This window comes from Phyllostomus hastatus, unplaced genomic scaffold (genome assembly GCF_019186645.2).
Source record: "Phyllostomus hastatus isolate PE091 unplaced genomic scaffold, TTU_PhHast_1.1 phas_contig_86, whole genome shotgun sequence".
Lineage (NCBI taxonomy): Eukaryota > Metazoa > Chordata > Mammalia > Chiroptera > Phyllostomidae > Phyllostomus > Phyllostomus hastatus.
Window position 1 is genome coordinate 35,163,801 of NW_025333977.1, and position 23,457 is coordinate 35,187,257.

The 23,457-nt window shown below is 43.7% G+C and overlaps 1 protein-coding gene across 3 annotated transcripts in view; it reads right to left on the minus strand.

Annotated features, from left to right (window-relative positions):
* The window catches only part of MASP1 (MBL associated serine protease 1), a 62,359-nt gene that overhangs the window by 19,029 nt on the left and 19,873 nt on the right, over positions 1–23,457 (minus strand). For 2 of the 3 annotated variants that reach the window (XM_045850864.1, XM_045850862.1), the window contains exons 3-10: positions 17,164–17,341; positions 16,239–16,370; positions 13,707–13,903; positions 12,174–12,321; positions 10,814–10,932; positions 9,751–9,829; positions 3,356–3,493; positions 2,425–2,499 (exon numbers count right to left, since the gene is read on the minus strand). In XM_045850864.1, the coding sequence (XP_045706820.1) occupies positions 2,425–2,499; positions 3,356–3,493; positions 9,751–9,829; positions 10,814–10,932; positions 12,174–12,321; positions 13,707–13,903; positions 16,239–16,370; positions 17,164–17,341 (1,066 nt within the window). Of the gene's footprint in view, positions 1–2,424; positions 2,500–3,355; positions 3,494–4,082; positions 7,331–9,750; positions 9,830–10,813; positions 10,933–12,173; positions 12,322–13,706; positions 13,904–16,238; positions 16,371–17,163; positions 17,342–23,457 lie in introns of those variants that run through there. The other variant, XR_006787127.1, reaches the window with a different exon arrangement.

A 23,457-nucleotide genomic window follows, 5' to 3' on the forward strand; every position in this document is an offset into this window, starting at 1 on the left:
TCCATGATCATAACAAAGCCAGTGCTGAATGGTGCCTTTTTCCAACTAAGGTGCCAATGGCATAACCCAGGTCACAGAATGTCTGAGATGGGGAAACATGGAGAACAGCTAATTTACAGATGGAGAAACCAAGTTTCAGAGAAAGAGATATATTCAAAGTCACTAGTGGCTAAGCCAGAAGTAGAGCCCATTTCTTGTGACTCTAGCTTCATTTTCTCTACAAAAGACTGATTTTTTATATGCCCTTATACTTTTGAAAGGTTGAATAATGAAACAAGCTTTTGAGAGAGCTCATTGACATGAGGCTATTCTTTTAGGCTGACACCATTCTACATCCTGTCTTTCCTGGGAGAAAGAATCTTCTTGACATATTATAGCTTTTGTGCTGAAGTCAGACTTGGGCTCTAGGAGACTGGAGGTGCTGAGGGAGGACTTTTAAAACAAAAATTTGATATTCTAAAATTTGGGGTTCATGAGGATGGCATAAAATATAATCAGAATCAAGAATGGCTCAGCATTGCTTGTGCTGACATCAAAAGTCTTGTGTTCGCCTTCTAGCTCTGCCCCTAGCTTTCTTTGGGTATCCTTGCATAAATCATACCTCAATTACTCTTAGTTTTCTCATCTGTAAAACAAGGGACAAATACTATTTGATTAATAGTGTTCTTGGAAAGGTAGATATTATGATGACCAATGAAATGTTTTTTTCCATTCTGGCTTCCCTCTGGGTTCAATCTCAGTATTTTAGGAGGAGAGAATTTATAAATCTCCAGCCTGCTCCAATGATACACCATGGTTTGCCCAACACCAAGTGTTAAAATAGTTTGATGACTCATTATATCTAAGATGTTTTGTATAAATATAGAGGATAATGACCACTAACAGGTATAGAATGTCATGGATCACATGTTTCTGCTCTCTCACTTCTGGGGTATGGAATCCTAGCTTCAGAGAGGTGATATCACTTACCAAAGATCACAATGAGACAATAACAGCACCAGGACTAGGACCCAGGCCCCTGACTGCCAGCTCAGTGCCTCTTCCCCTTCCAGAGGTCACAGCCTGGCTGCCCAGGATGGAATCTACCTCCAGCGCTGTTTATTTGGCCCATATGGTATTTTAGCAAGGTAGAGATTTGTTCCTCCAGTTTGTCACAGTTCCACCATTCCACATTTTCTCTGAAGCTTGACCAATGGGTGTCTTGCCTTGGGTGTCTTTCTGGCTAAGCCTCAATGAGATGTTGGGGATCAGTAGACTGTGGGTAGGTTGACCTTTCCCCTGTTTTACCACCTCAAGAATTCTTTCTTAAACATAAAGCCCTCCTAAATGAAGTCTTCCTAACCAGCCCTCACTCCTCCACTTCCAGACAAGTGCATGCCATGATTTCCTCCTTCTCTGGGACCTCACAGCTCCTGTGATGGCCAAAATGGATTCCCAAATGCCAACACTTTCTTCAGTTCTTAAGGGCAATGGTAGATGACTCCATAGCCTTTCCATTTTAATATCTAGAAGCCTACTGAGTGTTATTGAGGGTTACTAAAATGTAGCAGTCAAATAACAACATTATCTCATTCTACCTAACACTCAAATTCAGTAAAATACCAGTGCTACTCAACACTTGACCACACTGTGAAGCTCCTTACAGGAGCAAATGAGCAGACAGAATCAGTACTGCTCTTCATGCTGTCTTGGATGGTTTTGTCTTTCAATTACTGCCATTCTTCCTTTTTTTAAGCATATATTTCTGTGTTATGAATATTAACCTCAATTTTTGTGGGTTATTTGTTTAACCCTACAGTGTGCATTTAGGACTAGAATTTTCTAATAAGTCGATTGCAATATATAATACATGTGCCATGATTGTGATGCAAATCATCCATACTTTTAATGTTAATGCAACTATCTACAAAATATCCCTTAAATCCATATGCATGGTGATATTCTTTGTTACCAAAAGTCTTTTTTCGTTTTAAAGTGGGTCAGTAGGTAAGCTGCAGGGAGGCAGCAGTTAGTATGATTTGAATGCACTGATCTTTGAAAGAACTTACTCTGTCGGAGAGTTGTTACCTGATGTTATTTGTTTCCTCTATAGTACAGTGAGTGCTTGAGGATGGTGTGCCTACTTTCTTGATTTTCCCAACACACACAAACTGTGTGCGATAAAAACATGTTGTGCAGGGAGCAGAACTGCAGAGAGAGGAGACAGAAAGACTCCCGGCTGGATAGAACAGGTGAATATAGAGGCTGGTTGGTTTGAGAAGGTGTGAGGCTGGGCTTCTCTGACCTTTGAACCAAAGAAGATAGCTTAAAAAACAATCAAAGCATCATGCCCCTTATTCCCCCGCTACACTAACAGCCAGAGCATCTGAGGCCCAAAGGCCTTGAATAGGAGACCTTGAGGCAGAGGTCTTGAGGATGAGGTACCTGGCAGGCAAGTGGGCTGGTTTCTCCCGAGTACTTCATTTATCCAGACTCCTTGGGCAGAACAGGTATATATACCTGGGAGAGTGAAGAAAGATTGAAGTAAAGAGAGAAATGGTTGATTTAAAGCACATGAAAAAATGGATCTGTGTTTCTAATTCCTCTATTGTGGATCATTGCAAGTCTTCCAAAATGTCTTTCTAATGACATTCCCTCTGAGTCAGTCCTCTCTGCAACCTGAAGGTTCTTTCTAAAAGGAGATTCTGGCCATGTTCTTCCTCTGCTCAATATCACCAAGAGCTCCCTATCACCCTCAAAAACAAACACCACACACTTCAGCATGTTGTGCAAGGCTCTGTGCAATCTGACTCCCGCCTGGTCTGTCTGGGGGCTGCTCCATCCCCTCCCGGCCCTGCCCAGCCCCTGGCAGGCACTTCTCATTCATCATTAGTCACTCAGGCCTTGGTTCACAAAGTACTCTGTGGTACACATGCCCTTCCCTTCCTTCTCCACTTAACAAACTCTTTAATGAACCATATTCATGTCTACCATCTCATCTGACTGTTATAGTAGCTCTGTGAGCTATTTCACTGTTCTCTTTTTGAAGTGAGGACTTGGAGGCTTTGAGAAATTGGGAGAGTTTTCTTAGTGCTAGTCTGTGGCAGAGGCAGAACTGATCAGCCTTCCCATCTCCCTGAGGGTTCCTTCTCTGTGGGAGGCTGTGGGTATGTATATGTGGATATAGGGTTGGCATATGGCCTAATTCTTGTGGTACAGGCCTGAGCCAGGGAGACACAAGGCATGTCTCCAAGTGTTTTTTCCTTCCCATTCCTCCCAAACTGTGGCCAGCTGACAGGCTGTTCCAGCCCCAACCTAACCCTGAGGCCCAGAGGGTGTGAGGTAGAAGGGGGCTGGTTTAGCATGCAGGGCTCACCTGTGATATTGTGGTACATCTTGTAATAGGGCTGCTGGCAGGAGTATCTGATCTCAGATTTGTATGTGGTAAGATTGTTCCTTGTAGAGAAGGTGACCAGCCCATGTTTTAGCTCTTCAGGGGCTCCACAGTTGGCAACTGAGAGAGAAGAGAGTGAGATCCCTCAATTACCCTTTGTTCTTCTTCCTGGGTCTATCTCATACATCTGTCTCATACAGGTGTGCAGGCTGTGCCCTGCATACAACTTCAGTAAGCCATGTTATAGTCCATGAGAATGATGCTTCAGGGATTGTGGAGAGTACAACCTGTGCAATCACCAGTGGCCTTGCTTTTGAGGTGTCTACCATCTACGGTGTGGTCAACTCACCTGGCCTGATGTCAATTTCAGGGCAAGGGTAGGTCTGCTGAGATTTAAGCAGCCCCACCTTCTTCCTCCCAAGGCCCTTTCCTTGACTTCCAGGTCTATTGTGCAATCCTCTTCGTCTCTCCTGCCCAAGCACAAAGCCTACAGCTCAGCCAAAAAATTCTGGCTGACAAGAACCAAAGAATATTCAGTTCTACCAGATCCAACCACATGCTGAGTAAGAGCCACTAATGTGCTCATATTGGAGTTTAGTGCCAAAAAAAAATTGACAGAAAGAAACCCACCACAGTACCACCCTCCTGGCTCTCTGTAGACACAGAAGTCAGGAGGTAGGGTCAGGGCAGACCAGCTTTTAGCCTTCACCTGCTTCTTTTCTCCAGTCATTGGTGTTTGGACATTGGGGCTGACTGTGGGATGAGACCAAAGATGCCTGCTCCTCAGAGGTGGTCTTAGGGGAGATTGCTCATCCAGTCATGTCTCAGGGGAGTTTCCAGCACTGATGGAGTCCAGTACAAGTCTGTCAGGAGCCAGGTCAGAGGCTGAGGACCCAACTTGTCAGTGTTTCTTCATGAGGATGGTGTTTTTCCATTAGGGCGTGCTGTTCATTTCCAAGGAAATCCTGATCTTGGGTCTAACAACCCCTATCAGAGTTGAGGAATCATAGAAAGATCACAGAACTTCATAGTTGCCAAGAAACATTAACACAGGTCATCTAGAATATCATCTTTGCTTTAGAGATAAACTCAGAGAGTAGACTTGACTCATCTAAGGTCATATAGCATGTATGGTCAGGGAACTAGACCTGACCATATCCTCAGTGGTTTTTAAGTAAACCAAACTGGCCATTCTTAAGGATCTATTTTCTAGTTGTAACTGTCTATAATCATATTAGCTGGATAATGATGGACATCGGTTGTAATCTTCTGATAACTTCAGAGGACTGCATTCCAAGGCTCTGGTAGTATTTCCAGAGTTTTCCTCTTCCTGAATTTTACCTGCTCATCTGGGAAAGCAAAGAGGGAGCAATTTATTCCTGAAATGCTATATTTAGATATTATGACTTTTAACGTTAGCACTCCATATTCAACTGTTTGATTGAACAAAGAGTTGTCAAACTTAAAATGTAGTTAATTTCAATGTCCTCTGGGATGACACAGTGGGTGAAGGATAGGAGTAGATGTAGGTCCCTTCTACCCATGAGGAAAGCAAAAGCCAGGAGAACTAGGGAGTGTTTTGTCCTGGCCTTCAACCATTCTGGAAAAATTGTTCCTATTTGTGTCCATCTCTCAGTGTAGACACACTCTTCTAGTCTGCGAGGAGAGCATGTGAAGGTCAGCACTAGGACAGCAAGAAGTGGTCGTATTTATTATAGAAAGCTATCAACAGTTTTAAATGTATTTTCCTGCCGAGTCTCAAATCAGATTTTTCTTCCCTTTTTAGGAAATGCCATTGATTGGTGCCTGGATGTTGGTATTAGTCTTGTCTACCTTAACTTTGGTCTAATAGTTCATTTTGCCTAAGGTAGCCTCAAAACCAGATACCTAATTCCAGGTGGAGAAATTCCAGGGTTGGTCCTAGACATGGCAAGGTGGTGAGGCTATGTGATGTGGCCAGCGCTGGTGGGGAGAAACTTTCTGGGTACAGGGTCTGCTCTGCTTCCACATCACGCCAGAAAAGGAACTTTGCCTACTGTTAAAGCTGTCCCTATAATGTATAGAGGAGGTGAACATAGTGGAAAATGGAGGTCACTTCAGCTTGGGTAGAATGAGCAGAGAAGGGGTGACCATCTCCCCAAGTCTATGTGGCAGGCAAATGTCCATGTCTTTCTGTGGCCTGGCAACAACTTCCCTTTTTGAGAAGCCTGGCACCATCAAAGATGCCATATCCAGACTCCGCTTTCTTAGCTAGTCTACTACCTTCTTGGCTTTAGGAAGAGTTTCATCCTTTTCTCTAAAGCTTCCTCTGGCCACTTCCACACTCTGGAATCAAAGTGCCCTTTCCCATTCTCTTGACCTCTAACCCTTTCTCATTATTCTCTGGAGTGGGATTCACCACCCTCCATCTTGTCTCCATTGTCACTTTTTGTTGCCATTTATTTTCTTTCAGACACATGTTTCTTGACCTGCCACCTTGAGCACTCTTTGCCACAATTTGGGGGCTTCCTAAAGAATCACAGTTGTTGGCTCAACCCAGGGATGGCCCACTCTCCCACCCAGCCTCATCTCCATCCTTTCCCATGGTGTATGGATGCTCCAGCATCACAGGCCCTTCCTGTACCTCTCTCACCTGCTGCTTTCCCCACATGGGAAACTGTGTTTCCATGCTCTGGCCACCCTCCAAGCCTTATAGATTGCTTTTTGCTGAAGGCCTTTTCTCATTCTTCTAATCAGATAGGGCTGCTTCCAGATTTCTCTTTGCCAAGCATTTTATTTATTAAGTTCTCTCTGATGGATGTACCTTATGTTGCCTGGTATTACAATTATTTGGGTCTATTTCAAACCTTCTGCTTAAATTATGATTCCCTCTGCCACATCAAGTACAATATCTGTTACACTTTGTGGGATTAAAAATACTGATTCAACTGGCACTTGTATTTAGTGCTATCCCATGTCCTGTCTTAGGGGCGCTCCTGCCATAGACTGGCTCTGCAGTCTCTGGACTGTTCCTTGTCCATCCTTGTAGGATTCTTCCCTCCTCCAGAGGCCATTTCATTACCAAATTGACTAGTAGTCACAATGCAATGCAAGGCTTCTCTGTTTTGTGTGTCCCGATTTTGTTCAGGCTGAAGCAGAGATTTCCGGCATGCTGGCTGCCACCTGCAGCCCTTGTTACTGCTTATGACCAAGGGTGTCCCATGGCCCCTGAGCTGAGGACTGCTGCTTTCAAGTGTGATGCCTATCTCTTGAAAAACTTTAATCAGTGAATTTTCAGAAATGCAAAATGTGTACGCCCCAGAAGAAAGAACCCCTGATGGAGAACTCTCAGCCCTGTGTTTTGTATAGGTGGAAGGGAAATTTTTAGGCATGAGGATATATCTAAACTCCCTAAAATCTAGGCTACATGAATTATTCCTAGTTCCACCTACTTATGTTAAGAAAGTAGCAACAGGTAAAAATAGTAAAATCATAAAGTCACAGGCATTCTGGCCCATTTAAACTTGGAGTGCAGAGTGGATTGGAAAAACCAGGGCCCACTTTGACCTGGTCAATCTAAGGCCATGTGATTGTATATTATTAAATCTCATGTCTCTAGGACCAAAGTCATTTTTCCTTTGAGAAGAATACAGTCCATTTAGAGATGTTAAAAATAATCTCCCATTGTCTTTTCACTATTTTCTAGAGTAATATTTGAATAATCGGTGAAACCTCAAAAGGGATTGTTCTTATACACACAGGAGTTTCAACTGCTTGAGACTATGTTGCCTTATTTAGCATCCTTTCTAATCCACACTGAAATGGGGGATGGAGTGTTGGCGGGTGGGGAGAGGCAGAGTAACTCTGGGACCCCGGGGGGTCTTGTGAGTGGTCCGTTCCTGGACGTCTCCACTGTGTAGGGGTCCAGTCATTCACTCGTCACTTGCTCAGACTCGCTCTCCACATCCATTTCGGTATCTGCCACCATGGTGAAGATCAAAGAGGGATCAGTGGGTCCAGAGAAAGAAAGCAGGCAGAGGAAGGAAGAGAGAGAAAGAAGAGAAAGGGAAAAATTAGCAAGCAAAGCAGAAGCAGTTCATGCAGGAAATACAGAAATCACTCCACCAGAATTGATTGAGAATGCACAGTTTAGGCACAGCCAGTGTGAAGGACAGTTTGGTATTGTGGAATTTGTGCCATTCAGAGAATTTGCACAGCCGTAAATGCTGGCTCAGGAGGATTAAAACATTCTACTGCTGGAGCAAGCTTCAGATTCTTCTGGTCCCAACCCTCATTTAACAGATGACATTCAGAGTGGAGCAGGGCTTGTCTGTGGTCACTGCAGCAAGGTTGTGGCGGGGCCACCAGTAATTTCTACTTCCTGTTCTAGTGTAGGTTTCCTCACAGCACACACTTCCTGTATGTTCCCAAACCCTTTCCCCGCAATCCCTATGGACTCACAACTTCTGAGTCTCGTTCATCTTTGCATCTCCCCTAGGACCTGGCACATGCCCGGGACAGAGAGATATTCAATGAATACCGACTCAGTGAATGAGCAGAGGTGCCAGGTTTGTCCAAATAGGGATTCTCATAGTCCTAATCCAAGCTGTGCTGGGAGAACCAGGCCATATTAGGGGGGAAAACATTCTTTTCTTTGGTACAGAATGACAGGCTCTTTTGTATACTAACAAAAGTCACATAAAAGAGTACTATTGAATATACTAGTGCCTTATTCTATCAACACTTGTTACAATAAAAAGTGTTTCATCAGGGAAGAAAATTGTTATTAAAGTTTCCTATTTTCCAAAAGCATGAGTGAGAGAAACCAAAACTCTTCCTAGTGAGGGAGTTGGGTGGGGGGAAAATAAGCTTTTATTGAGTTTTTACTTATTACCGTTGCTCTTCAGTAATGATATGCATGTTAACACAGTCCTCAGAGTAATCAGGAATGTAGAAAACTGAAGCCAAAAGAGTGTGAGTAAATTGCTTAGAGACCTACAACTGTTTGAGTCTGTATTTGAATCTAGAACTTTCTGACTCCAAAAACAAGTTCTGTCCTCTACACCCCACATCTTCCTTTACCTCCTCCTTCTGAACACCCTCTTGCTTGGGTAGAACTCAGGCACAGCGTTACATGTGAGCCACATGCTGGGGAAGGTGGCAGATGTGTCTGCTGGCATTTGAGTTCCTCCATGTCTGAACCTTGTCTTTTCCATGTGATTTCCCTTTAGATCTTGGAACAGGCATCTAGTAAAGGTTCGTATAAACATTTTGTTGAAGCCATAAAATGACCCCCCCTTTCCCACACTGGCCTCTGACTCCATCCACATCATCGTATTTAAAAAGGAAACTTAAAAACAAACCTGCTCTGTTCCAAAGTTCTGCCTGGGATTTGTCTTAAGGGAGTCCCACCCTGACAGTGCCCCCTTAGGGCAGTGGGAGTGGAATTGCCAGCTCCATGGATATGAACCACTGAGGGGACAAAGACACAACTCCAAATTTTATATGAAGTCATGAACGAGGGGTGGGCAGGACCCATCCTAATTCTTGACATCTCACCTGTCCATTCCTTCTTTCCTCCCTCCCTCTTTCCCTTTCCTTCCCTTTCTTTCCCTGTGCCTTCTCTCATTACTGTTGCCATAGATGAATTTCCTAAAACTGTGGTCCTTACAAATCTTGCATCAAAATCACCTGGGTAGGGGGAGAAGCGATAGTGGCTAATAATTTGTATTTTTACAAAACTCACTAGGTGATTGATATGGGCTACATTATGTTAGGATCTTCAGGATATATTCTAGAATACTAAGCTAGTTTAAACTCTTTATTTTACAGTTAAGGAGAAGGATCTTGTCCATGGTCACAGGGTGGGTTGGGATCACAGACAGGGCAAAAACTCTGGGGGCCCCAGGAGCCATGCTGAACTGTGTTCCCTGCCTCACACATGTCCACTGTGCTGACACCACAGCCCTAAAGCATAAGCTGTTCCAGAAGACTTAGTGGCTATGGCTGATGGCCACATAGAGACTGGCAAGGTCACTTGGCTGTGGGCATGGGGGACAAAATTGTTTCCTGAATTAGCTATTGCCAGAGCTAGTTTCAAACCTGGAGACATGCTATTTGTTTAGCAAGTTTGGCAACCTATCTGCAGGCAGAGGTAAAATTAGTATTTAGAAAGTACATTGGGATCCACAAGAAGTTTCTTTTGGACTCCTAATGCCTTATTGCTGAAAGGAACATCAGTAGTCTTTTCTGTCCAACTCTCATGTGTCTGTTGAATTCCTGGCCCCCTTCTCTTAAAGTGCACCTGCCAAGCTGTCCCCCTTGTGTGGTCTCTGCTCAAATCCCACCAGTGTTGGGGAGCTCATGGTCTTTCTAATCAACCCATTTTGTTTTCTTACTTTTACAGGTGGGAATCTTGTTACTCCATGTGCCATCCTTCAGACACTCAATCTGGAATGTGTCCATTTCCACATTATCCTAGGGAGAAACACAAAGGAGGTGTGGGAAGAAGGAAAAGAGGTGGGGCTGCTGGTGGTTTCCCAGTAAAACCAGCTCAAACTACAAACCTGGTGTCCTAAACTGAGACTTTCCAACCAAAAGCCTCCAAGGTCAAGCTTGACAATAAGAAAAGGATAGCTGCTGAGTTTATATTTCTCATTCCTACCCTGGAGAGAGTCAAGGGCTGGCTGTGGAAAGGTGTTTGGGCAACTCTCCCTGAAGGAAAACTGATACCCTTGACTATTGTTTCAGAGCAGTGGCTCCCACACCTGAGCAAGCAGCAGCATCCCTGAGGGCTTTTGCACAGGTTGCTGGGTCCTGCCCCCACAGTTTTGGATTCACTGGATCTGGCCTGGGGACCTAGCCTTTACATTTTTAACAAGTGAGGTGATGCTGCAGTGGGGACCCCACTATTTGAGAGCCGTGGTCCTCTAGCTTGGATCATGTCAGACTCACCTGGGCAACATACAGAAACACCAGTCACTGGTACCATCCCAGAGATTCTGCTTTCATTGAACTCAGGTGGGCCTGGGAGGTGGCTCTGTTTTTTAAATTGAGCAGGTGATTCCTAGGAGAACCACTGTTTCATCAGGTGGGGCAGTGAGCAGTGCCTCTCTGCCATCTCTAAAATCTCTGGTTTCCATCCCCATTTCCCTCAGCAAGCCCCAAATGTGTTAAGGTTGTTTGTCCTGACGGTAGGGCTGAGCAGATCTAGATATTTTGAAATTCAAACCAGCCCACACCCTGACAAAAGACTTCACACCACTTCCAGAAGTGAGAGCCTCTAACACATGCTCTAAATTTTCAGAAGACTGGAATTTCTGGAAGGTTTTGGAGATTTATGGGGAAGCTAGAAAACACTATGGTGAGACCATTACAAACTCTGGAAGCCCGTGTGGTCTGGGAGGCTCTGGAGACTTTCTCTGGCCTGGTGGCTCCCACTCCCCAGGCAGGACCCTGTACCTTCAGCACTTTGTAGCCTGTGTCACAGCTGATGAGCACCTGGTCTTTGAAGAAGTACTTGGCTTGCAAGGGCTCGACTTTCCCGTGGACAGGAGGCTGTAGCTCTGGGCACTCCTTCCCTGGTGGGGAGCAATGGAAGAGCAGAAGATGAGAAAACAAGCAAAAGTCCAGCAGTGAGAGGCCAGTCCCTAGACTGCCAGGTGTGATGGAGGTGGAAAAACCACACAAAGAACTGGGCATAAGGCGCCCGGACCTAATAAGCCATGAAAAAGTCTTACTGCAACCTTGAGAAGGTCACTTTTCAACTTGGATGTCTATTTCCTCATTTGTAAAATGAGGTGGTTGGCCAGAAGATTTCATCAAAACTCAGGGTTGGATAGCCTATTCAATGTCATTGAGTGCAACCCTCATCTTATTCTTTAAAAAAAAATTTCCCAAAGTAGATGTTAAACATATTTGCATTCCTACAGTGACAGGGAGCTCAGTACCTCTCAAACCTGTACCTTTCATACTGGATTCCTCTGATTAAAGTAAGAGGGGTTTCATATTCAACTGAAATCTATACCATTGTCATTTTTACTCATCAGGTGTAGTTTGCCCTCTTGGGGAACTCAGGATGATTCTGATGGCTCTTTCTTCCCAAGACCATTCCTCAGTGATAAACTGTGATCATATACCTCTGAGTCCTCTCTTCAAAGGCTAAATCAGATAGGATTCCCAGGCCTGGGGCTATGCCTGACATTTTTTCCTGGACAAACTCTCTTTTGTTAATATTCTCCTCACTTTTGGGCACTGAATTTGATAATGCAGGCCAGGCCAGGATATTGGAGCTTATGAATTGAATTAGTCATGCCCAGCTGTGGTCTTGTCACTGATGTCCCACTTCTTCTTTTTCAAGTTATTGCATATCCCTTGGGTCAAATGGCTCTATGAGCATTTGGGTGGGGACTGGCTGCCTTGGGGTGTTGGGGGCTGTGGGCTCTGCCAGTCTGGGGGAAACACAGGAGGTGAACTGCCACAATAGAACATGCTGAGCTGCAGGCCCACGCCCACATTCCTGCCTCAGACTTGCAAAGGGCTGGAGCTCTCTCTCCAGGCCCAGTGAGTCACAGTATGAGCAGGTGCAATTCAAAACCAAGTTTTGTTTTTTTAATCCCCATGTGATTCTAAGAAAAGCAAGTCCAAATGCATCATCATTGCTGTCCTTAACCCCATTTTATAGATGAGCAACAGAGTCAGAAGAGAGCCTGTGCGTTGGTATAACCGGGGGTCCTGCCACAACCTCAGAGAAGTCCCAGGCCTGCACCCCCCTATCCCTCAGCCTCTACTCCACGAGGGCTGAGCATGATGACCAAGTTACCTGTCGCCTTGTACGAGAGCTTCCAGCCCCGGTTCTCGCCTGAGTTGTCACTGCGGAACAGGATCATGACGTTGTGGGTTTGGGTATTGATGGGTTCCGGGGTTTTCTCTCCACAGAAGGGTCCCAAAACTTTTGGACCAGCTTTAATCTGCAAGAGGCAGGACAGAGAAAAAGAGGGTCAGAACAGAGCAGCAGTGGCCGATCCAGGGACCCCCTCTACACTGCACCTGGGGTTTTCTGGAAGCCTTTGAGTGAACCCTAGTACATACTCATGTTTGTAGTGGGCATTACTATTCACTAGACTGTTCCACCTCCTCTTCCCCATTTACAGTGTATAATGGCCCTGACAGTGGACAAGGAAGGCTGATAATCCTCTGCTCAAAGATGAACATATTATGACTCAGAAAGGTGCAGAGTCTTGTCCAGGTGCACAGGATAGAAAAGGCCTCTGCTCTCAAAGAACATGTAGTCTAGCTTGGAGAATCTAACAATAAATATATGCAATATGTTTATAATTTATGTAGTAAAATCTATGTCATCTGTATAATTCATCAATAATGTGATAAATAATAACTTTAAATAGGTGGCCAGGGAAGGTCACCTTGAGGAGGTGACATTGGATTTGAGACATGTAAGATGAGTAAGAGCTTGTCACTGGAGGAGGAGGGGAAATACTTCCCAAGCAGAGAAAACAGCATACGTGAAGGTCAAAGCCAAAGGAGGGAAATATCTTGGAAAATGTTAAGAACAGGAAGGACACCGGTGTGGTTGGAGTAGAGGGAGTGCCATGGCGTGCATGAGGGTGAAAGGCAGGCAAGTGCCAGAGCATATTGAGGAGTTTATGTTTACTTCCAAGAGCAACCTTGATCTAATCTAACTTTCATAAAGATAAGCCTGGATGCTACAGAAGAACAGAAGAAAAACAGCTAGGAAGCTTCACAGTTGACCAGGAGATGATGGGGTTCCAACCAGGATAGAGACAGTGGGATAGAGGAAAGGGAATAGACACTATTAGCTGATCCAGATTTCCCAACTCCCAGTCCTGGGTCCTTCCTATGTCTTTAACTCTTTTCCTTCCACCTCTGTGGATGAGAACTCTTTAACCCTCATTCATTGACTTCTAGAATCCTGGATGATATCTTCATCTCATCACCCTTAATGTAGAGAGAGGAAAAAGTAAAGCCCTAAGAGTTTAAGTACCTGGATAAAGCTCATGGCATAGCCCCTGGAAATTGTGCATGGTGAGCAGAATTCTGAGGTGGTCCCCATGACCTTTACCCCTGGTGTGACTTCATGATGATCTTACGTTACATGATAAAAAGGATTTTGTGGGTGGTAAAGCAGCTAATTTTGGATTAAGGAAGATACCTAGACTGGATCTGATTAAACTGGTAGATGTTATTTTAAATAATTATCCTTTGGGAAGTGAGCTGCTTGGCCCCCATCCTGGGAGAAGGTGGAGGGTAAGATCAATTTTCCCAATTCAGCAAGATTTTCTAACATTCCCAGGGCAAATTTCTATTGCAGGCTTACCTTGATGTAGTCATAGGGGCAAGGCACCTCTGGGTGGTCCTCAATGTCAAAAATGTCCTCGAACTGCAGGTTGATCATGAAACCTTCCTCCAGTTCGATCACATAGAAGCATTCGGAGCTCTTAGGGTAAGGGTTGGGGAAGTCAGGGCTGGTGATGACTCCAGTTCTCTGGGTAAAGAGGTTGTCACTGCACTCCACTGTGGGAAACACACCCAAGCAAAGTGACACACCACACCATGGCCATAGACATTCCTTTCTTATCTGCTACTGCATGGTTTCCTGGTGGTCCCAAGAGGCAAGCAGAAACAGGAATCATTATCCCCATTTCACAGATGGGGAAGCTGAAGTTCAGTGAAGTCACATACCTAGTAATTTGCAGAATCAAGACTCAAAGGCAGTGAGTCTTGATAAGCTTTCTCATCAGATACTCTGCCATTGGGGGGGGAGGGGAAGGGACCTTAGATGGGAAGATTTTGAGATGGATTGGTTGGTGGGGGCATGTGTGGACTGCTTTTGTCCTGCTGTCCCCTCAGCTTAGAACTCTATTAGGTTTCTGCTTAAAGCCTGCCTCGATCTCTCTCACACACCCTCACTCTCCCTCCTGGCCTTGCTTTATTTCCTTTCCTGCTGCTGACCACTACTTGCCATTATGTGAGATATTTATCTGTGGACTCCCTTGCCCCGACTAGACTGTAGGTCCTCTGAGCTCAGGGATCCTGCTCTGTTCCCACTGCATCTGCTGCACCAGAGAGCCAGTGTTCTGGGATCCTGGCCATGGCTTAGCACTACTGAGGTTTTTTTGCCTGTTTGTTTGTTTATTGTAATCCTCACCTGAGGATATGTTTATTGATTTGAGAGAGAGAGAGAGAGAAATATCGATGTGAGAGAGAAACATTGATTGGTTGCCTCCTGTTTGTGCCTTGACTGGGGATTGAACCTGCAACCTAGCTATGTGCCCTCAGTAGGAATCAAACTTGCCACCTTTTGGCAATGACACTCCAACCAACTGAGCCACCCAGTCCAGGCATCTACCAAAGTCCTTCTATTTGCTACTGAACCTTTGTTCTTGGGCTGACCCATCCTGGATCTAGGATATCAATCCTTTCTAACCACTTGCTTATCCTGCTAATTTGCAAAAGAGTAAACTATGGACCAGAAAAGGGGGCATGACTAACTTGAAGTTCCACCACTCTGAGCTGTAGAACATGGTTTAGGATGAGGTCACCTGAATTCCCATCTGCTTTTATTTTCTGCCCCAGGCATTCTCATCACAATGATATTGCCCCAAAGGTGGTTAAAATTGGTCCTTGGTTGGGGGGCAAGTATTATTCTTTTTATGAATTTACATAGATAGGTATATCGTACATAAATAATACATACAGCATATCTGTTGTATTAAAATTTCATGGGGAGGGGCAGATATTAGGGAGATTAGAAAGACAATGTTTTAATAAGCTCCTGGAGGCACAGGTAAAAATAAGAAAAAAGGTCAAGAAACCATGCTCATTTTTAGCCTCCACTGTACTTAGCACATAGTAGATACTCAATAAAAGCTTACTGAATGGAAACTATAGAAAATATAACCCTCTATGTGCTTGCTCTCTCTTGATGAGTCATACAGGGGTTTTATTCAGAAGAAGGTAGAAGGAGAAAGGAAAGAATTTTTGTTTCAAGCCTTGTCTTCCTCCAGTGATCCCTCACTTAGCTTCCAAGGGATTTTTCCAAAACACAGATCCTTCTCCTGTGCTTATACTAATCTACTGATAATTCCCCAAATATTCCAAATTCTATCAGACCTTGGAAGGTTTGCGGAAGCTGTTCTCCCTGCCTGAAATGTTCTCCTTTTCCTTTCCTTATTCTTTCATGTCGGTCAGGGTCACCATTTCTGGGAAGTGTTTGCCCACTCCCCAGGCAGACTCTGCTCTGATTGTGCTGTGACCACACTTCTGGTACAGCATTTACTACTTTTCACCATTTGCTTGTGTCGCCCATTTGCCAGGATGGTCCTCCCGGAAAGTAGCTGAACCCCTTTGTGCACCCAGCTCTGCTCAGGCAGAGACAATGGCCAAACAGGCATGTTGATGAGCAATGCAAACAGATAGCAAGAATGGGAGGTTTTCTTGTTCTCTCAGTCTTTGCTTCCCTCCTCCCTCTTCTTTCCTTTGGACCGAGGTTCTCTTTGTCACAGGGGCACTTAGGGACCACGGAATAGAAGAGAAACAACTACTTCTGATGAGGTCTAGTTCCTGGCTCTGAGTGAGGGGAAATCTTTTCTCCTTAACTTGCTGGCCTGCAGTAGGAGAGGGGAGAGGGAGAAAAGGGCGGAGATTCCTGCCACCCAGAAGAAAGGTGGCCTAGCATCTAGGGCTGCTGGGCATTGCAGCAGCATCTTCTACGCAGTTCCTGGAAGCACAGCTCTCTGACTTCATTTTTAATTGTTCCTACTTCATATCTGTCCTTCCTCCAGGCCTCCCTCATCTGATTGGAAAGTGGCACATAGTGGTGATGAGTAGGATCATCCCTAGGCCCCACCTCGGCAGGTCCTGTTGTCCGTGTGGAGGATGTAGCCAAAGCGGCAGGAGCAGTAGTAGCCACCGATGTAGTTATGGCAGTAGTGGTCGCAGGACAGCTCCTCGTCCTCACGCTCGGTGCACTCGTCCACATCTGCGGGACAGGCAGAGCCTCTCAGTGAGTCCATCCATGTCGGATGATGAAGACAACAGCCAACATACACAGAGCACTTAGCATGGACTATTCACTATGCTGGGAGATACAAGCATGTTGTCATTTACTCCTTGCATGAAGCCCAGAAGTAGCCATTATCTCTGTTTATGTGAGGAAACTGGAACTCGGAGAAGTGAGAAGCTTACCCAAGATTACAGACAGCCAGATTCAAACCCGAGTAACCTGACTCCCAATGGTACTACTATCCTCTAAGAATTGTGATAATAGCAAGCAGGAGTCTTACTATGCCCACTCTATAGATGATAAAACTGAGACTTAGAGGCATTAAATAACTGACTCCCAGGCACACAGATAAAGGTGGTGGAGAGGACAGGCATTCAAATCCAAGTGGGCTGGCTCCCGAGTGTGGACCCTTAACTTCTACTCCATGCCATTGCTCCCTTTTATTTGTTGCTTATGGGGGTCAAGCCCTGTTGTAAGCATTGAAAATATAAAGATAAAAAGGATGTATGTTCTCAATCAAGTTTAAAAATTCGAACAAACATTTCCCCCCAAAGGATATATAAATGGCCAAGGAGCACATGAAAAGATGCTCCATGTCACTAGTTACCAGATGGTAACTAGTATATGTAATAGAGCAAATGCAGTAAGACATTCATGGCAGAATCTGTGTGCCGAGTGTACGTGTTCATTGAGAAGAAGAAAGCACACGGCACTTATAATCCTTAGTGAGAAAGGGAGACCTGGGGATGAGCATCAAGTTTTAACTTACCCACAGCCACATAGTGGGCTTCAAAGCCCGTGAATCGTTCCTCATCAGAGAAATCTGACTGGAAAGTGATGGACATGAAGGAACCAGGGGAGAGAACCACTTCCTGGCCAGGGGTATGCTCAGTGTCTGTGTTCTCACTGCCACAGAAGATTGCCAGCAACTGGTCTTCAGTTTCTACCTTTGAGGTCAAAGAGAAAGGGAACAAGATGAATAGCTTCCCAAATCAGCTTCTCTGATGGTCTCCTGTAGAAAAGAGGGAGGGGTTACCCATGAGTAGACCAGGCAGCCTGGGGAACCCAAAGAATGGGGATTAGGGATTCTGGGATTTAAGGAAAGACACGTTATAAGTTAAATCAAAGCAGCCATTCAATCATTGTTTCATTCATTTTGTTTAGATGCATAAGGAGTAGCTTGACCTTTGTCATTCCCATTGAGAAAAAATGGCTACATCATTCCTGCTGACAACCAAATGGCTTATTTGTTAAAAACTCCATGCTAAAATTCAAAAGAGTTAAATAACCTCACAGATGGATTCTATATGCAACAGAAACTTACCACATTTCCAAAGAAAAGAAACTATATACAACATGTCATTCATTGAGCATTCAGAGTGTGTCTGACACTGGGCAAAGCAGATGATGGGGATAATAAAAATGAGACACAGAGCTGTGCATGGGGAAATAGCGTTCAAATTGATGAAAACACACATAAAGCTACTATACAGTGTGACAGGAGGTTTGATGGAAAACAAGTTCTGAGAGTGCGCTCAGAAGGAGGTAAAATATCCCCATCAGAAGGTAAGCTGCAGGACAAGAAGACTTTTTCTTTACAGATGTGTCTTCAGTGCTTGGAACGTGGCCTGGCACATAGTTATTTGTTGTCAAAACTCAAAGTACAAGATCCATTCTGAAAACAATGAGAAGCCAGGTAGTCTGAGGATTGTAGGAAATGCACTTAGAAGGATAGGCTGAAATTAGATTATGGTTGACCTTGAATGCCATAATGATAAGTGACTCTTCCTTCTGTGAGTAAAGGGAAGACATCAAAAACTTTTGAACAGGAGAGTCATGTCATCAGAACTATATTTAATACGTAGTTTTAATAATACCAAAACTACTGGAATCATCCAAAAATAGTTCATTTTTGTGTATGTTTGTGGTAAGACTCAAGTGCAAAAATTGCCTGTTTACCGAAAGAATTCACTACATTGGAAGAGCCAGAGGCCCTGTGTAAATTCAGAGGCCCAAGCAGAGATCTTAAACTAGTTGTCTAAGCTGATGGTGTGTGTTGGTTTGGGAAGCACAGTGTGGCAGCTGCTTTGTATTATTTATTTGACCACAAATACTTGGCTTACTCAGGACTCCATCATTTACACCTATCGCAATTCTTTTAAGCTTGTATTTGTGTTTGCAACTTCTAGACTGATGTTTTAGCCAAGATGCATAAGAAAATCTCTTACCAAGAATGGCTTCTGCTGCATTCCAAAGTCATTAAAGGAACATTCTCAGAGGCTGCCGATCTCTAGTAGATTCTAATGAATTCATTGTTTTGTTCTTTAGTTTAGTATGCCAGATTATCTTGACATTTGGCACTTCTGTTTTGAAACTAACGATTTATTTATTTAAAATAAGTGGATGTTTTAAAGGAAAACAATTTTCCCTGGCAACAAAACACAAGGACAATTAATCACTAACTTTGAGAATTGAAGTGTAAACAGAAGATGAGATCATGGCTTTGCTATTTATTTCTTTCCTCTGCAGACACTAGCCAAACTTGCACCAGACTTTCTACTGTAGAATGTGCCTATCTGCACGCAGCTGAGATGTCACTTCCTGGAACATCGCAGCTGGCTTTTTCATTTCTGTTATCTGAGTTTTCCAGAAAGTTCAAGTTTTACTTAACTATAATTAAAAATTTTTAAACTTTTTTTGCTGTAATACTATTTAATAAAGTGCTTTATACAAATCTGCTTTCTTAGGTGAAACATACTAACCTTTTCTTGCAGATTCAGGGACACTGTTATGAACATCAACCATCTTGGGGATATTGCGTTGTGTAATGTTGCTTGCCCTACATCGAACATCCTCAGACAACAATGCTTTTGCAATTCTTATATCTTTTTATGTGCTATTTTATTTCCTGTATTTTTATGAGTTTACTAGCTGAAATATGTCATAAAACAGGAAACAGTTAAACTGCTCTTCTTAGAACTTAATAAAACTAAGACTAAGTAGGTTTAGGCTGCAAGCCTGGGAAAGTGTTTCTGCTACGAGTGACTCCATGAGCTGGAGTGCACTGTCACGGTGGTGGCCACTGCTTTGGAATAATGGAAGGTGTGGTTGGAGGTCCTGAACCCTATTCCTGATCTGCAGTTAACTATTGTATGGCCATCTCCTCTTTAGTTCTTGTTTATCTACCTAACAAAACAGGGGTTTGAAATAGTTGAGCTCTATGTTCTCTTCCAATTCTGACATACTAGTATTCTAAGAAGTCATTATTATATCCATACATACAGATCCATACATATATACTAGAAGATGCTGAGCAGGAGTTTCAATACACAAACTGTTTCCTGCTGAAGAATCTGATTAGCTTGAACTTGCCTGTGGTCTATAACCATACAATACAAAATCAATTACTAACGAATATTGACGTCCTGAGCGTTAACACTTCCAGACACAACACCCTCTTCCTGTAATTTGGGATCCCCAATGTCTTTTGGGTTCTATAATGCCTTTAACATGGACACTTTCAAGTGAAACTGATCAGAGATCATTTGGATTAGGGAGAGACCTTATATCTTCCAGGTTTAGGGAACTTTTCAAGAGGGCAGATAAACTGTCAACACCTGCAGAGTAACATTATTTTAGACAACAGGTAAGCGTGCGGCGGCTGAGACCCATGGGAATATCTGAGCTATGTACACCTTTAGCAGAAGGAAAGAGAAGGTCATGGGACTCTGTGAAGTCAGCCTGCAGCTCATAACAGAGTCCTGGAATATCAGAGCTGGGGGGGGGGATATTTAAGAGCTATTTCATATGCCCTTGTAGAGGAAACTGAGGTCTAGAGAGAGGAAGTAGGGAAGTGACTCGCTTAAGAGTAGAGAGATAACTACAAGCATTTTCTGATATCAGTTGTGCTTTGGGAACAGTTCTGACCCTGGAGAAAGAAACCCATCAACCCAGGGCATCAATGACAAAAGACATAAACACTTTGACAAACAACTTTTCTGGCTCAAGGGCTTCTTGAAACCTTATCTTGGGTGCATGAACTATCTCCCGGAGAGGATGTGGCTCAGTGACAGTTCCAGCCATAACCTAAACAGAGAGCGGTCACTGGCCCTGGTTAATATTTGCAGCTGCTGCTATGAATTGTAAAATTTTATAAAAATCATTTACCTCTGAGTACAGGTGGAAGACTGAGCCCTGGCTTCTGTTTGGATTGTTCCATTTCTAGGGTCTTCATGTTACCATGATGGAGGAAAATACCTTGTCACATGAAGACATAAAACTAATAATAATAGAGAACCAAGAACCATTCAGTCAGGGATCATAGACTCTTCATTTTTTTTATACCTTATTATGTGTCCTTTTCGGGCATTGTTATTTAGGGCACTGACATGGGGATGCATGTCCTCAATTTTCTTTCTTTCAACTTAATTCAGAAATTATTTATACACCAAGTTCTGTCTGGACTATAATCTGGAGAATGCCCTCAAAATACTTATTTGTTGCATGAGCTTAATATGCAAGTCCCTTGCTTCTTCAAATGTGAAATTTAGTAGGACAATAAGATAAGCACTCAAATGTATATGTGTTAGGGCATGTCAGGGTATAGTTATTGCAATGAAAGATAGAAAGACCCAGGAGTTTTAAAAAGGGAAAAGATACCACCCAGCTGAAGGGAATCAGAAACATTTAGGAAAGAGAAAATGTTCTTTGAGTTGGGGACTGAAAAGTGAGTGGGATTTAGGCTGGTAGAAATAGTAGATGGAGAGTTGAGGGATCCTAGAGACAGTATCCAGGCAGAGGGAATTGATGGTCTGGAAGTATTCAGAACCTCCACCACCCCTCCCTTCCCACCACCACCTAATGTAGGAAAGGGCTTCCATTAAGGACAGAAAGCTGGAAAGAGAGATCTAAGGGGGAGAAGCCCGAGTCTGTTTTCTATGAATTTTCTACTTCAGTAGAATCGGCACAAAACCCCTACGAAACTAAGGCAGGAAAGCAGAAAAGTTGGCCAGATTTCTGTGGGAGGACAGCTATAGCTACTCTCCACATGTCCATAAAGTTATCAGAATTTAACAAATACATTGACAGCTACCCATTAGTTCCTTGGAGTAATGGGTAAAGAAGGTAGCTTAGGAGTAATCGTTCTCATTTTGTAAATGAAAAACCTGAAGCCTAGATGATGCTTAAATGAATCAGACAAGGTCATTATTTAGTGAGTGAAGGCTCTTGGCCCACAGTTGCAGCATCTTGATTCCATAGACAATGACATTCATGTCCCATTAAGGCATGAGGCCAACCAACAGAGGTTGTCCTACAGACTCAAAGGCTTTGTTGGTCATTATTCAAAAGCTACATCCTGGAGCCCCTCTGATATCTCCTCTGGGCCCTTGAAGAGGTTTTCAGAGTTAATTTAGGCAGACATTCAGAGAGTGTGGTGCATTGTCCTATTGTCTGTTAATTAATCTGGGAACCATATTCACAGAGTCTCCTTCACTGTATAGTTCCAGGGTAGGTCTGGCCAAAACACAAATTTGTGTGAGTTGAGAACACAACAGTTTTTTTACTCTCTGAAGATTCTTACGTGATCATATACAGACACAAACAGATGTAGATGTACCAAATAGGTCATAACTTGTCCTCACCCTCTTTAATCTGCACCCAGCTCTTTTTTTCAACTGCTGTCTCTCATGACCAACAGAGGCCCAGACCACCTAATGCTTGCAGATGGACCCACAGTGGTGGAAGCTGCTCAGAGTCAACAGCTTCTCATAGACCTCCCCCCATTATTCCCCTTTCACAGCCCCACTTTAGTTCCTTGGATGGGTTTAATTTTTGGATTCCTCTGCAGATACCATCATTCCCACCCATGCCAGAGGTTCAGGACTACTGATTAGGAACATTTCTGTGGTCTTCCAACTCTCTATCTATGAGAAGCTGGGACCCTCACTTTCCTAGCTCCTCCTATAATTATATGAGTTCTAATGCCCATCAATAGCCATTATCTCAATATTCATAGAGGCTCTGTTTTCTTGACTGTACTTTGACAGATACCTTTGTTGACATCAGAAGTAGGATGTCAATGAAGGTGTCAAAAACTGGTGTCTGGTAACAAAAACTAGAACACATGGCTTTAGTTTGGCTAGCAGTGAGGAAACTGCTAGAGAAGGCTTCACAGGAGGTGACCTGAGTCACATAGTGGTGAAACAAGTGGCAAAACTTACCTGTGACCACTTAGAAGGTAGAAAAATATACAGTAATAAACTTGTGGATCTGGCTGAGGACATCTCTATGTAGAATGTTGCAAGTGTCAGTGTGTGCTTCTAGCTGTGGATGGCACGGTACTTCAGGAAGAAGTTAAGTCCTTGGTGTACAAGCAGAAATTAGAGGAAATACAAGGGCCCAGGACCAGCTGGGTTAGAAAATTAAGATTATTTCTCATGTCTAGTCTCTATACCAGCAAAACATTTTAAAAGCAAAAATGGCCTCAGGATAAAAATCATGTCAAAGCTCTGGCTGTTAAGATCCTTCATTAAAAGGTAGAAGATTTAAGGCAGAGACAAAAGGGTATTGAAGAATCTTAAGAGCACAGTCCCATTGCACCCAGACATGTTCTTCAAAGTAGAGAGAGAAGCCTATTTGGGAAAGAACTGTAGGTATTGTTTTTGTTTAGTGGAGTCTGACAGATGAGACATCAAAAAGTTTTAAAGAGAGATGTACCAACCAGCTGGGACTAGAAATGACTGAGACAATTCTAAATAGAAAGAGGTCTGTAGACTCCCAGTTTCAAAGCACAAGAAATAGATGGAAAGGTCTACTCAGCTGCAAATGGGCTGTTTCTTATGGAAAAGGAAGGCTGTCTCAGCAGGTGATACTGAGAAGCCAGGCGGCCGAGCCAAGAGCCACAGAGAGCAGTAGACTGGGAACTGCTCTCAGGGAGCAGAACTGGGCTCTAATCCAGAAGTGTGGTCTCTGGAGCAGGCAACATGTACCTGGCTGGATTTCAGATTCTTATAGATCAGTAGCTGTGATATGCCTCATACTCCTCCCATTTTTCAATGGGAAT